The 13,317-nt window shown below is 52.6% G+C and overlaps 3 protein-coding genes across 3 annotated transcripts; 1 reads left to right on the top strand and 2 right to left on the bottom strand.

Annotated features, from left to right (window-relative positions):
* Positions 1 to 510: 510 nt before the first annotated feature.
* Positions 511 to 1,428, bottom strand: AYO20_05082 (hypothetical protein; the record flags this gene model as incomplete). Its single annotated transcript, XM_022643376.1, has 3 exons — positions 511 to 789; positions 871 to 1,000; positions 1,076 to 1,428. The coding sequence occupies 3 exons, from the start codon at positions 1,426 to 1,428 to the stop codon at positions 511 to 513; spliced, it is 762 nt and encodes a 253-aa protein (XP_022500713.1).
* Positions 1,429 to 3,044: 1,616 nt separating this feature from the next.
* Positions 3,045 to 3,779, bottom strand: AYO20_05081 (hypothetical protein; the record flags this gene model as incomplete). Its single annotated transcript, XM_022643375.1, has 1 exon — positions 3,045 to 3,779. The coding sequence occupies one exon, from the start codon at positions 3,777 to 3,779 to the stop codon at positions 3,045 to 3,047; it is 735 nt and encodes a 244-aa protein (XP_022500712.1).
* Positions 3,780 to 5,274: 1,495 nt separating this feature from the next.
* On the top strand, positions 5,275 to 12,614 carry AYO20_05080 (hypothetical protein; the record flags this gene model as incomplete). Its single annotated transcript, XM_022643374.1, has 5 exons — positions 5,275 to 6,237; positions 6,294 to 6,414; positions 10,871 to 11,362; positions 11,409 to 11,430; positions 11,486 to 12,614. 5 exons carry the CDS (start codon positions 5,275 to 5,277, stop codon positions 12,612 to 12,614), a joined length of 2,727 nt encoding a protein of 908 aa, XP_022500711.1.
* Positions 12,615 to 13,317: the final 703 nt, after the last annotated feature.

Genomic DNA, 13,317 nt, shown 5'->3' with positions numbered 1-13,317 from the left:
GGAATCCTGTCCGCGCAGACGTCACCCCTGGTTTAGGAAGGGTGCCAGAGCATATTGTCTGGATCACAATCTCACCTTCTGGACACTCTGTTCAGGATTCTAGTAAGACCATTGTGGAACCTGTCCTTTCCCAATATCCTTGCTATCAGCATGGGCTTTCGTTGACATGGCATTGCTCGGCACGGTCAGAGTCGAGGTCCAGGAAGCAGATGTCAGACCAGGTCGTAACGATGATGTCTATGAGAACGATGGCCACGAGCACTGAGTTGGCAGGGAAAGACAGAACAGGATGACCCGAAGGCGCAAGGAGCGTGAACAAAGCATGTTGTGTTTTTGTCGATGAGAAAAGAGAAGAACTTTAAGAAGGAATGCACACCCTATCCATTCTCCTCACCCACAACCTGTGTGACGAGAAGTTCTATCCCTATCCTATCCCAAGTCAAACCAATATTGTTTGCATACCCGCAGTGCCATCAAGGCAATCCTAGTTTCCGGCAAGGTCCCTCGTTCTCAAAATACAACCCATGCACCATAAGTTTGATACTCCCAATCCCTGTCTCGGTATGTCCGTCTCTCGGTATTGATTCTTCCTGTGTCTCGTCTGCGGCTGCTTCGCGAAGACGGTAGCAGAGCCGGCGACGGCGGTGGAGGCATCCACGGCAGAGACGAAAGCGGGATTTCCCTCGCGTCCTCGATGCTGAAGCCCTGCCTGGTGCTCATGTTGAGGCCGGTTTCCATCCCGAGGGTGGAGGTGCTCCAGTTGATGTCTTTCATGTCGTCAAGCTGGAACTGAGAGGAGGGTTTCCTTTTCCTTTTGTCCCTTTTGCCGCTGTTCTTCCTCCGGCTTCCAGTGCAGTTTGTCAAACATACCACGTCTACCAGTTTGTCCCAGAGACTCTTTTCGCTCCGAGATCGCTGCTGCGTAGTGGCAGCGGCTGGGGACGTCCCCCCCGTTTCCACTACCGTCGTCACCATCCTCTCAGCTTCTTCCTGGTCCGTCCTTTCAAGACCACAGCCTGGCCTGTCAAACACACCCCCCCCGAAAAAACCCCCGAGCACTCAGAAGCCAATGTACCACACAAGCCCCACGGATGTTCCTTGGGGATAGGCACTGAAGGCTCTTTCGAGACGTTTGATCGCCTTGCGTCCCCAGCGACGCACTCGTCTCTCCTCCTTGACTGAGTCACTGGTTTCCGAGGACGACGACGACGACGAGAACACCGAGGCCGATCTCTTTGTCGAGGAACGGAAGAACTTGAGGGACCTGGTCGAGGTGGATGATTGTGTCGCTGTCGATGCTTGGGTTGTCCTGCGTCGAGGGCGGGATCCTGGCTGTAATTGTGACTGTGGTATCGCGTGGGCTTCTGGGAACGTTTGTGGTTGACGCTGAGATGTGAGATGGGATGGGAAGGTGGACATGAATGTCATGCTTTCTGGTGTTCTTTGTCGTCGTCGTGGCGAGGCTTGAATGAATGTTGATACTTGGTGGTTTCCGGCGTCAGACCTGCGAGGGGAGTAGTTGGAGGGACTGATTCTTCGGGACAAAGGTGCTCTATGCTGCGTAGAACCTTTCCGGGGTGACGATGATATATAACTCTGTGACCGGGTGGATGCTCCTGTCTTGTGTAGTTGTAGTGTTACCTCAAATTCGGGTATCACTTGTTACTCTTAACCGTTAACCATACACATCCTGTTTTTTTACCCTTTTTGACCCATAACATTGCGGGTTGTGGAGGGTAAGAGAGCCGGGGGGGAACACGAAATGATTTGAGATCCCAGGGAAAAACAAAAAGTGAAAAATGACGGGATCGAGGCGTCTTAGGTCTGGCATTTTATCATGTATCTTTGTGGGTGACGAGCTGTCAGAGCGGGGGACAAGGGTAGCACATGTGAGCACATGTGAGGCCTGACCCAGCTCCAGCTCCAGCTCCAGCTCCAGCCCGAGCTCGAGCTCGGACAGGTTATCGCACCAGTCACACTCACACTGACGCTCACACTCCCGCCAGCCCGTAAAAAAGGTGTGTGAGTGTGAGAGAGTGTGTGTCAGAGAGAGAGCGAGGAACGAAGGAATGGAATGAGATGAGATGACATAAACACCAACACACCAACACACCTATACATCTATACACCTGTACGGCAGTAGGGAAGAAGCCATGCTTTGGGACAAGGGGTCCAACCAGCAACAACAGCGGCAGGGACAAAGCATGCCTCATTCGTTCAAGGCGGGAATTGTCCCCTGGGACATGAACCATGGCACCATGGGTAGGTAGGTTGGATCTTCAGGCCCATGACGAGGCACACGAGGCAAAAAAAAAAAAGTAAGCAGGCAAAGCGGCCTGACGTGAGACCCAAGATCCAAGATCCCAAAACATCGAGGACAAAGATTCGCCTCCATGATTGTGATAGGTTGGGGCGGAGAAATCCTTTGTTGTGGAAAGGAAAGAAAAGCAGGTCAGGTTTTCAAAATGCTGTCCCAAAAGCGAATACAAAATCCGTTCTGGGCAAAGGGGGTACGTATGCTGTGGTGGGACAGGATAGGACAGAAGGAGAGAGAGACAGCAAGAGAGAGAGAGAGTGACACGAATGCGTTGTTCGTAAAATCCAAAGGCTTGCTGTCAGGCCACATGGGAGGAGGACAAGGCGGTCCCCCTTCTTCAAACCCCCAAAAGAGACATTCTCAGGCAAACCCTCCAGAGGACCCTGTGTAGGTCCTTCTGGCTTCAAGCTAAACATCATCCCTGGCGCCAATCGTCTGTCCCTGTTCAGTCCCTGTGATGATGAAAATGAAGGTGGTAGCTATCGTAAATATACTCCTACCATCCAGGAGCTGAACGTATGTCATAAATACCTGATCAACCCCATAGAAGAAACACTTGCGTAAAAAGTCAGGCCTCTTTGGAGACCACTCAAATCATCGAGTCGTAAGATCCAGATCTCACACTTGAGCGAATGTTGTTGAAACACCTGGCATCAATGGGTCGCTGACGGCTGTGTTCTGGATCGTGGCAAACGATAAGGACGCTGACGTTGATCGAAAAGCAGGTTCAAAACGATCCGAACTTGCACTTTTCGATTGGTTTTCCCCGATCCGAGAAGAATCCTGCTTGCTGGATGTGCGTGGGCTTCCCCGTCTTCTCGTCAAATAGGTTAAAGCCAAAATTTGCTGCATGCGGCGGGGTGTAGAGGTGAAGGGACACGGCCACCTCATCGTTGGAGGGGTTGGATATCTTGTGCAACCCAATCTTGTCGGAGATGTAAGTGACTTCGTTTTCGTGGTACGTCGACTCCTTGACAATCCGTGGAGGCATCAAAGCCCCATCCGACCCTGTCTTTTCGTTCAAGCAGGGCGGAAGGGCGTACAATGTTTCCTTGAGGCTCCCCTTGAGAATCTTCATCACACAATGAGCGTCCGCGTGATCATGTATCGGACTACCCCTGCCCGGGTTCCAGACAATCACCAATAAGTTGGATTTGCCGTTTCCTTCGTCCACGAGGTTGCGGGTGTAGTTTCTGCTGAAATCGGCAAAGGCATAATGGCGCCATTGACTTTCTTGGGAAACGTATTGTTCCATGAGGCGTATCAATTCATTTTCATCCACATCGTCGGAGTTGATCCCTGAAGAAGGGCCAAGGACATCCGAGAGAGCTCGAACAAGGAGGTGGAAGTCGTCACAGGAATCAATGCGGTTGAGCTGACCATAGTGGTGAGATGAAAAGGCCGGTTCGGGCTTGGGAAGGTATGGGCCTGTGGTGCTAGGTGGTTGCTGGTATGAAAGCATTTTCGACGATGTGTTTGCTTGAACCGGTAGAACAGAAGACTGCGCAGGCCTTGAACAAAAAGATAAGAAAAGCGCAGAAAGGGCGAAAAGGGGAAGATCAAGATGGAAATTCGGCGAGAATAAAAAGGAGGGAGGGACGATCAAGGCGGTGTAAGAATGAGACTTGTCCTTTAGATAAGAATGCAAGTTGCTGCATGTAGAGAGTCGAACAGCGTGTAAGACTGCAGTAGATTCAACAAGTTTTCTGCGTTCTGGTACCCGGCAGACGCAGCCCTCCTGTCTCATGACCAGGGGTTGAGAGGAATCACAGCGACAGTGTGAATGGAGGAGATCGACTCAAGATACGGGCCAAGTGCCTTCAGGACCCCTCCTGGTCCCTCCAGGGAGCCGGCCGTGGCATGTTGAAACGTAAAATCTTTGACCTCGTATCCAGCTTTGCCTACCTGATCCAAAGACGGTGACGGGCAAGAGCGGGTGACTCGGGGTCGTCGGCGACCAAAAGATTAGTCGAGCATGACGATCGAGATTAGTGGTTGGCCCGCTGAGCATATTTAGAGTGGCGAGCCCAAAGCTTAAACGAGAAGGGGCCAGCAAAGAATGCACGATACCTGCAATATGAACTTTGTAGAGACAGCGACGGCGAGGTATGAGGTTGAGCGACGGTGATGATGACAAGGCTGGCAGGCAAGGCTCTGATATATCCACTTCCATCACTTGAAGAGCTAACAAGAACCCTTGGGAGCGAGATATATGGCCTATTTATGAGGATTGATGGAAAGGAATTGTCCAGTCTCGAGGCCGAGCGATTGCGTGATCGGGTCCGTGCTCTGTGAGTGGCTCAAGGTAGTGAGTGGCAAAGGGTGAGAATGACCAGCCTGATTGGGAACAGTGGGAGGAAGTGAGTTATACGAAGTACGAAGGAGAGATGAGGGACGTACCTGCCACGTGATGCTGGAAGTCACGGGGCCATAGGGTCACGGGTCTGGCTTGTGTGTAAAGTGCCCAACGATAAGGAACATGCGTAAAATTAGGGGGAGCACCAGGGGCTACCAAGAGGGCGCCATGGCACCAAGACAACGCCCAATCCATTACCTCATCGGCGACCCCCTCACCTGCGCTCTGCCACGCCTACTAATGTTTTCTTTGCGGGGCACCCGTCCACACAATTTTTGTCTCGAACCGCCATGTGGTGCTGGTCGTACAAAGCCATTTCAACATCGTGTCCTTGATGATTTTACGTCGCACAGCGGTCGCAAAGAATTGTTACACAGCGTTCTCCTATTGTCTCGTTTTCGCTCTTCTCCGATAGCTGCCATCCTCCCTTCCATCCTTCACCAAACACCAACTGTGGAAATTCGCTCCCAAATATCACTGCCCAGAGGTCCTTGAACGCACCCCCGTCCTGCCTCAGCGGTCGTCGATCCTCAGCCTCATTCGCGTCCTCATCCCGGATCGGTAATTGCCCCCTTCGGACATTGCGCTTGGATAGCCCACGATGGCTACTACCGTGGACAAAATCAAGGAGATCGAGGCCGAAATGGCTCGGACCCAGAAGAACAAGGCCACTTCTTTTCATCTGGGCCAGCTCAAGGCCAAGTTGGCCAAACTGAAGAGGGAGCTCTTGACGCCGTCATCCTCTGGCGGTGGTGGTGGCAGTGGATTTGATGTTGCCAGAACTGGTGTTGCATCCGTCGGCTTTATTGGGTTCCCTTCGGTGGGAAAGTCCACCTTGATGAGCCGCTTGACAGGCCAACACTCTGAAGCCGCTGCATACGAGTTCACCACCCTCACTACCGTCCCCGGCCAAGTCCTGTACAATGGTGCCGCCATTCAGATGCTGGATCTGCCTGGTATCATTCAGGGTGCAAAAGACGGCAAGGGTCGTGGCCGTCAAGTCATTGCCGTCGCCAAAACTTGCCACCTGATTTTCATTGTCCTCGATGTGAACAAACCGCTGACGGACAAGCGGGTCATTGAGGCGGAGCTGGAGGGGTTTGGCATCCGCATCAACAAGGAACCCCCCAACATCGTTTTCAAGAAGAAGGACAAAGGCGGGTTGAATATCACGAGCACAGTTCCCCTGACACATATCGACCATGACGAAATCAAAGCCGTCATGAATGAGTATCGGATTTCGTCGGCCGATATTGCCATCCGTTGCGACGCCACGATTGACGATTTGATTGATGTCTTAGAAGCCAAGAGCAGGAGTTACATTCCCGTAATATACGCCCTCAACAAAATCGATTCGATAACCATCGAGGAATTGGATCTGCTCTACCGCATCCCGAACGCCGTTCCCATCAGTTCCGAGCACGGGTGGAACATTGACGAGCTCCTGGAACAGATGTGGGAAAAGCTGCAATTAAAACGTATCTACACAAAACCAAAAGGGAAACAGCCCGATTACAGTGCCCCGGTCGTATTGAGAAAGAATGCTTCAACGGTGGAAGACTTTGTAAGTCACTGGCCCGAAGTCGTCTGGAGATATTTCGCCCACTAATCTATTTTTAGTGCAATGCCATCCACAAGACGATTGTAGAGCAATTCAAGCATGCGATTGTATATGGGAGATCGGTCAAGCACCAACCCCAACGGGTAGGACTTGCGCATGAACTGGCCGACGAAGATATCAGTGAGTCCTGCAACGTGCCTGTCCTCAAATCTTGTCCCTGGCATGCTGACAGGGCTGTTCATCTAGTCACTATCATCAAAAAGTGATGCAGTCAAACTCTCCATTCGTTTCAGCTTGCTAACCCTGAACGCCTATCAAAATCTCAACAAGATGCATTGGAGGATTGAGGCCGCCTCAAGGTTTGACACCATCAACCACGGACCCTTTTCCTGCTCAATGAGGCTAGATGCCTCACCCTTCCGCCATCCCCGCGTCTTCGGATCGAGAACATCACATTCCTTAGCCTGCGGTCGGTGATCAGCATCAGGGGTTGGGATTCTGCTGCCCAAACGGGCGGACAACAGCACCATGCCGCGACGATGATGGTCGCCAGCCTACTCAAACCCTACCCCTTAAGCGCAGCGGGCAAGAACGCGGTCGAACATATTTTGTGCCCAACGTTATTACAATGGATAAAGAGCTCTCGCTTCACGGAGCTCCCGTCTCGCATGGGAAATGTCCCCATGCTAGTCAGTGAGGAACTTGGATGTCCCTGGTCTGCATTAGGTGTCGTGATCCACCTGGAAGCCGAATCTATTGGCCGCAAAAGAGGTATAGCAGTATAGAAACGCTACCATGCCATCGACGTCATTACACTGAACACAATGCAGCACGTAAAAGCGGCAGGGGTGGAACTGTAGTCCGCCTCATCGTCAGCCAATAACGACATGCAAGAAGAAGACGTTGAGGAAGGGAGCCTGCTCACTTTCTCTTTGAAACAGTTTATTGATTAATGGCGGTTGGAATGTCCCGATTGAGGATCCCTGCTCCTCAAGTGCGGAGAAGGTGCTCGAGCTGGAAAAGGTGGCAGGGTGGATGAGGCGGACGGGGTGGGCGACCAGGATCTGAGCTGGAGGCTTGCAATTCCCTCCCTGCCCTGGCATGAGCCCAACGCTGAATTCTCCGCCCACACGCAGGCAGTTCGGAGCACGAGCTACAAACAGGCTACAAAATACGGGTGCTCAATGGGGTGATTTCAAAGACGCGGCCGAGGGGTCAAAGCTGCATGGAAACGACTTTGGTCATGGAGGGTCAGCATTGCTTCTGATATGCTGGTCCATAGGCCATCGGCCACCCGGCACCACATCTCCGCGACCATTGACAACGGCGGTCGAAGACTCGACTGCAGGAGAGAGGAGCTTTCCTCAAGATGCATGGACGGGCTGCTCTGGAAGCTATACCCTCCCTGCCATGAATCTGTTTCGTTGTGCTTGCTCTTGTGGAAGTGCACTCAGCTCCAGCTGCGTCGAGAGGGGGATGTCTTCGGCTGAGCCAACAGAGGGCCTTGATAGCAAATTTGCATCCACCTCTTTTTTACCCCTCTCCGAGCGAGAGCTCGAATTTGTGCAGACATCGACGGTCCTGACATCCCCTGTCTAGTCGACTGTCCGAAATGCTGGTGGGGGGTTTTTGGTTCCAATGACCATCCTGGTCTTGTCCTGCTTGCTTCACTCATGGGCTTTTGCGATTTGGCCCTCCACCTAAAAGCGCCACGAACACGCTCGGGGGCTTCCCGAGTCTGCCGCTCTCAGGTTTGAGTAAGGACAACGAACATAGCAAGCTGTCCGCCTCGCCGCTGTACCGACCTGCTGCTTGAGGCTTCAGAGTTTGGAGGGATCCCCTGCCCGGCGGTCTTTTCCATGCAACCTTGTTCTCATGCTGGACGTGGCACCCTCTTGAAATTGTGGACCTACATATACGGACTGCCTCTTTTCGTGGTGAGGGATTCAGAATCCCCTGGCAGGGCGTGCGCCAATGACGTCGTGGGCGAGGGAGGAGAGAAGAGGAGAGGCGCTGGAAGGTGTGGGAGGACGGGCTCGGGTACGAGTAGACAGATACTCTGGGGTTAGGATAGAAACGAACAAAAGACTGGTTAAAGAATTTTGAGAGGCTTTCCTGCTTTGTACTGCACAGGAAATATACACTGAATCAAAGCGGATTAATGGATTGGGTGCAGTACGAGGTACATGGCCACGACTGGGCAATTGGGTAACAACAACTAATGCTTCACCACCAACCCCCGAACAACGTCATATTTCTCTTTCCCTGCTTTTTTGACACTGGCCTCAACCATAGAGATTGGATAGGACCAGCAAAAAGTCTATAGGATGACTATTTTCCTGTCACAAGGAGTGCAAGACCTTTCCTCGCCTGCCCGATTGGGCTTCACGATCAGAACCAGGGGTCTCAGAGATTCTCTTCCCCATACCCACCAAAGTACTCCGTACTGTGGGCGGCCTCGTCCTATTTGTCCTTTTTCCTTTATCTTGCCGCCGAGTCCTTCCCTTCCCGCCAACCACGACGCCCGACACTCGTTTCGTGTGCCTGTTGGCTCCTCGTCATTTCTCTCCAGTACCTCTGGCGCTGCCCATATTCGGACAGGGAGGCCAACCTTGGTCGCCAAAGCCAACACCGGCGCAGCTGCCATCGTGGAGCCCACCCCGAGTCAGAGGAGGGAAAGCACTGCTGGGTGGCTACGACCTCCACTCAATCAAGTCCAATGCGAGCATCTGTCAATTCCTTACGGGCTTCCTATTACTTCTAACTCGCCAAACTCACCCAGCCAGTCTAGACATGCTTCTCTCCCGGACCCACGCCTTTGTCGCACAAGGAACAACTGGATTAGCCTACGTCCTCATTGCCCCCACGCATACGGAGTAGAATGCAATAATACACAATCCCCCGACCCCGTACTGATACCGTCAGATTGTTTGGCTTTACTGTACAGTACCAAGGTGACAGGGGTTGCCCAAGGACAGTAAATTCTGGGGCCGTTGGTCATGCTGGTCTTTCTTTCTACCTACGCCACGACAATGGTGAGGGCCAGTCCCATAACGACTCGCCCTTAAACAGAGGGGCGAGCCATGCGATTGTGCAGATGGGAGATCCTATGGTCCGCAGGGAATCACTTGTGGCCCTCAGATCACCCGCGTCATGCTCGGTCGCTAGCGGACCGTCCAGGAAGGGACGAGGCTAGCCGGAGCGCTGAAGGCTCTATTGCAGGTCTTCGCATCCGACTGATTTGGGAGTTATCCTCGAGTCAACCATTTGGCTCCGCTAGATTCGACGCCGCTCGGTATTTTTGCGAGTTTGCGTGGGGCTTATGAATCTCAACTCGTCCTGGTCTGGACAGATGCCCCAGAGGGACACCAGGATTGGGACCTACCTGGGTCGTCCAAGAGAGAGTCTGCATTTGTACAAATGGTTGCCCGTGGTATCCTAGTCTGTCTTCCTCCCTTCCCCCATCTCGAAACATCCACAGAAGAACAACCGATTCTCGGCCTGCCCTTCGCTTCCTTGTCGCATACCTTTAGTGAAGCCGCGACACACAAAGAGGCCCCCTCTTTCGGGTAACGATCTCGACTCACCAAAGCACCAATTTTTGCCCGCCCGGTGTTGACGCTACGGGGCAGCTCACAGTGGCGTGTCAAGGATTGAGAGAGAAATAAGGCGGGTCCAAGCGAAAGAAGGATTGGCAAGACGGTGCGATACACCCTGGACACGCCCCCAAAGCATGCCCTGTTCATCCCTACGCCTGCCTGCAAGGTTTCCCCCCCCCTCCTCAATACTAAACCCACTGCTAGCGGGCAGAGTTTGTGAGGGCCGTTCCTTTACCGGGCTGCCGCTAACCGTCCCTAAGCCGTTGCATAATAGGCTATAGGCTCGTCTGCCGCCCTGAAGTCCTTTAGTCTGCCACCTGCAGACGTGCGGATTGCGCTCGGAAGCCCTCCCAACGGCTCCCCTCAAAGCATATCGAGACTCTTTTTCCCTCAGTGGAATTCCAAAGCATAGACGTCTGGAGGTGTGGGCACACATCCAGGACCACCACGCCTTGTGCAGCATCACAATCCAAACAAGGACAAAGCAATATCAGAAAGCAGCCCATTCAGCAACCCTGTTCTAAGCACCTGCGGCCCAAGCTTCCACCACATAACGCCCCCTTGCGCCTTCAAAGCAAGCCCTAGTCGACTCTCTCCTTGAAGCCTGTCCGGGCCCCGGTCGACATCCATCCCCAGTTCTGAACTTAACCTCAATTCGTCCAGCTTGACCTCGCCTGCACCATTGCAGACTGTCTGGGCCTCACCCTCAGGTGTGCTCCCCCCCCACACACACCTCGTTCAAGACGTTCCCTCTTTTATCATATGCTCGTTCTGCCCCCTCAAGCTTGATCTCAGGTCCACACCTCACGCCCCGTCGGTCTCTGAACACCCTCTGTACCTTGATCCTCTCTCTGAAGGTCTCAAGGCTCTGGGGGTTGTGCAAGCCAGGCTTCTGGGACCGCAGGCTACGTGCATCGTGTGAGAGCATCACTGAGGATCAGTGGCATGCGTTGTCAAATCATATTGGTGCCTCGGTCAGCATAGTATCACCCATATAATTCGAACACCAATGCTGGTCCTGTTGAATATGCCACCAGAGAGTCAAGATTCGCAACATACTGGCTATGGCCAAAATGGTTGGATAGGTGTTCCCAATAACCTGCCAAATGGCATTCCAAATGGTTATTCCACCAGCCCTCAAACGACGATCTCGCCAATGCAGGAATTCCCGCAATTTGAGTACCACCACCAACACCAACATAACACGCCGATGCCTATGGAGCCGGCTTACCCTATACAACGACCTTCGCCATTTGCATCTTCGCATGCACCGATGCCACCGCCCCTCGTTATGCCGAACAACGTTTTGTGGCCAAGTATGCTGGCTAGTCAACCCCAGGGATCCTACCAGCCGTCAATTTTGCCTGCTGCACCAATGCAGACTCCATTGTCTGCAGGGTCAACATCTGATATGACACCAACCAGTGCCAAGACGAACACGTCTCGTCGCAAGTTGACGGACGAGGAACGTCGTCAAATGTGCATTGAGGCCGAGCAGAACCCGACCATGAAGCAGACCCAGATTGGAGGTACGTAACCGTCCTCGACTTCAGTGTTGGTTCTGACCCTGTCTAGCAAAGTTCAACGTGGAGAGGAGGTACGCTCGATACATTGTGCTGGTGGATTGTAACCCGAGGACTAATATTGTGTAGCACGGTGTCGAAGATTCTGCGACAGCGGGACAAGTACATGAATCCGCAGTCCAAAGAGGAGAGTGTCAGCCCGATTAAAAAGAACAAGGCCAAACTACCGGACTTTGAGAAGACCCTGACCAACTGGGTCAAAAATCAGCAGAAGAAGGGCCTCCCCATCACGGATGAAGATCTTCGAAAGCAGGCGCAGGTCTTCTCATTCAGCAGAAGTGACCAAGCGGTGGTCTCTAGTGCCGACTGGCTGGAGAAGTTCAAACGCAAGAATCGGCTCAACGCGCTCAAGGCCGATCCGGATTCGACCTTTGGGGATTCCAGCTCGACTTCACTGTCACACACGCCTCATGACGGCTCACCCGCATCGTCCAATGGTCTTGTATCTCCTCCGATGTCAGCAATTGAGGAGCAGATCGAAGAACCCTCGGTCAAGATCGAGACCAACAACGAGTTCTTCGACTTTGGGGATGGGAAATCAACGTACACACCTCAACCCAGGCTTGATCGTGAGGCGACATCAGAGTCCGTCATTTCCCCAATGTCCGTGGAAATGGCACGCAGTGACCAAGATGGAATCGACATGCTCGAAGAGGCGGATGATACAATGGGGTCATCTAACCGTCAGAGAAGCCAGACATACTCTCACGCACCGAATTCAGGCACAGCCTCGCGCCCATCCTCATCGGGTCACAACCGACCCTCACTCCCTGTACGCTCTCTGACAGCAGCCACAGTGACAGTGACGACAGCAGAGCAACGACCTACCGCCATTGACCCTCGGCAGATGATGAAACGTCACAAGAGCGTGCCCGACATCCACTACCCTGAACAGGTGCGCTTTTCAGCCATGCATCCTCCACCATTGCCACGATCCGCCGATGCTTCACCCATAAGCAATCCGGTCACACCAGCGGAAGAGGATATCATTCGAGCGTTGCACGCCACCAAAACATTGCTGGAACAGAACCCAGCTGTAGCAGAGCCGGACGATTACCTGGCGATTGGCAAACTGATACAGAAGATAAAAGCCCTCCGACCAACAGCACCGATACTGCCAGGAGGGATGCACCCAATCGATATCATGGATAGTCCTCGCATCTCCAAAAAGAGGACCATTCTCGGCATCTCGACCTAAAGGGCAACACGACTTACCAGAGCCACGATGGCTCAGAGACATGCTTGACTTTTGTTGTTGTTGTTTTTCATTGAGACAATCTTTTTTTTTTTTTTTTTTTTGAAGTATCTGGCGCAGCCACCGTTGCATTTAGCATGCAAGAGAAGACGACACTCATTTGTTTATGAACAGCGTCCAGCATTGGAGAAACGGGAAAATTACATACATGGAAGAGAATGACGAACATCTACCACCAGCGGACGCGCAGGGACAAAGCATCGATCCAGGAGTCGCATTTGTTTTCACAACCTTGGTCACGAGAAACAGCTTCGGACTTCCAGAGAGCAAGATGCCTCTACGAATTTCTCTCGGTTCGGGACGCGGCACCCGCCTACGATCGCAGACGACCACTCACATAGACACTAGCCCCGAGGCGAAATCTCCTTATTCATTGTATGAAGGCATGTATATGTGGGAAGAATGGGGAGCGTGCAAGCGAGCGATCAAGCGACTGGATCACATTTATTGGAAGAGACTGGGTTTTCTTTTTTTTCTTTTTCCTATTTCACTTCTGGACTTTCTCTTTCTGGCCACTTCGAATGGCTTTTATCCAATCGTGGATCATGTACCGCAGTACATGCAGAGTCTTTTGACTCTTTTTCTTTTTCTTTTCTCCTTCCCTGTATTGACATTGGGATCTGGGCCGGGGGTGCACGAGGGGGAT

Source organism: Fonsecaea nubica (genome assembly GCF_001646965.1).
Source record: "Fonsecaea nubica strain CBS 269.64 chromosome Unknown Scaff28, whole genome shotgun sequence".
NCBI classification, from domain to species: Eukaryota; Fungi; Ascomycota; class Eurotiomycetes; order Chaetothyriales; family Herpotrichiellaceae; genus Fonsecaea; species Fonsecaea nubica.
This window is presented reverse-complemented; position numbering and strand designations above follow the sequence as displayed.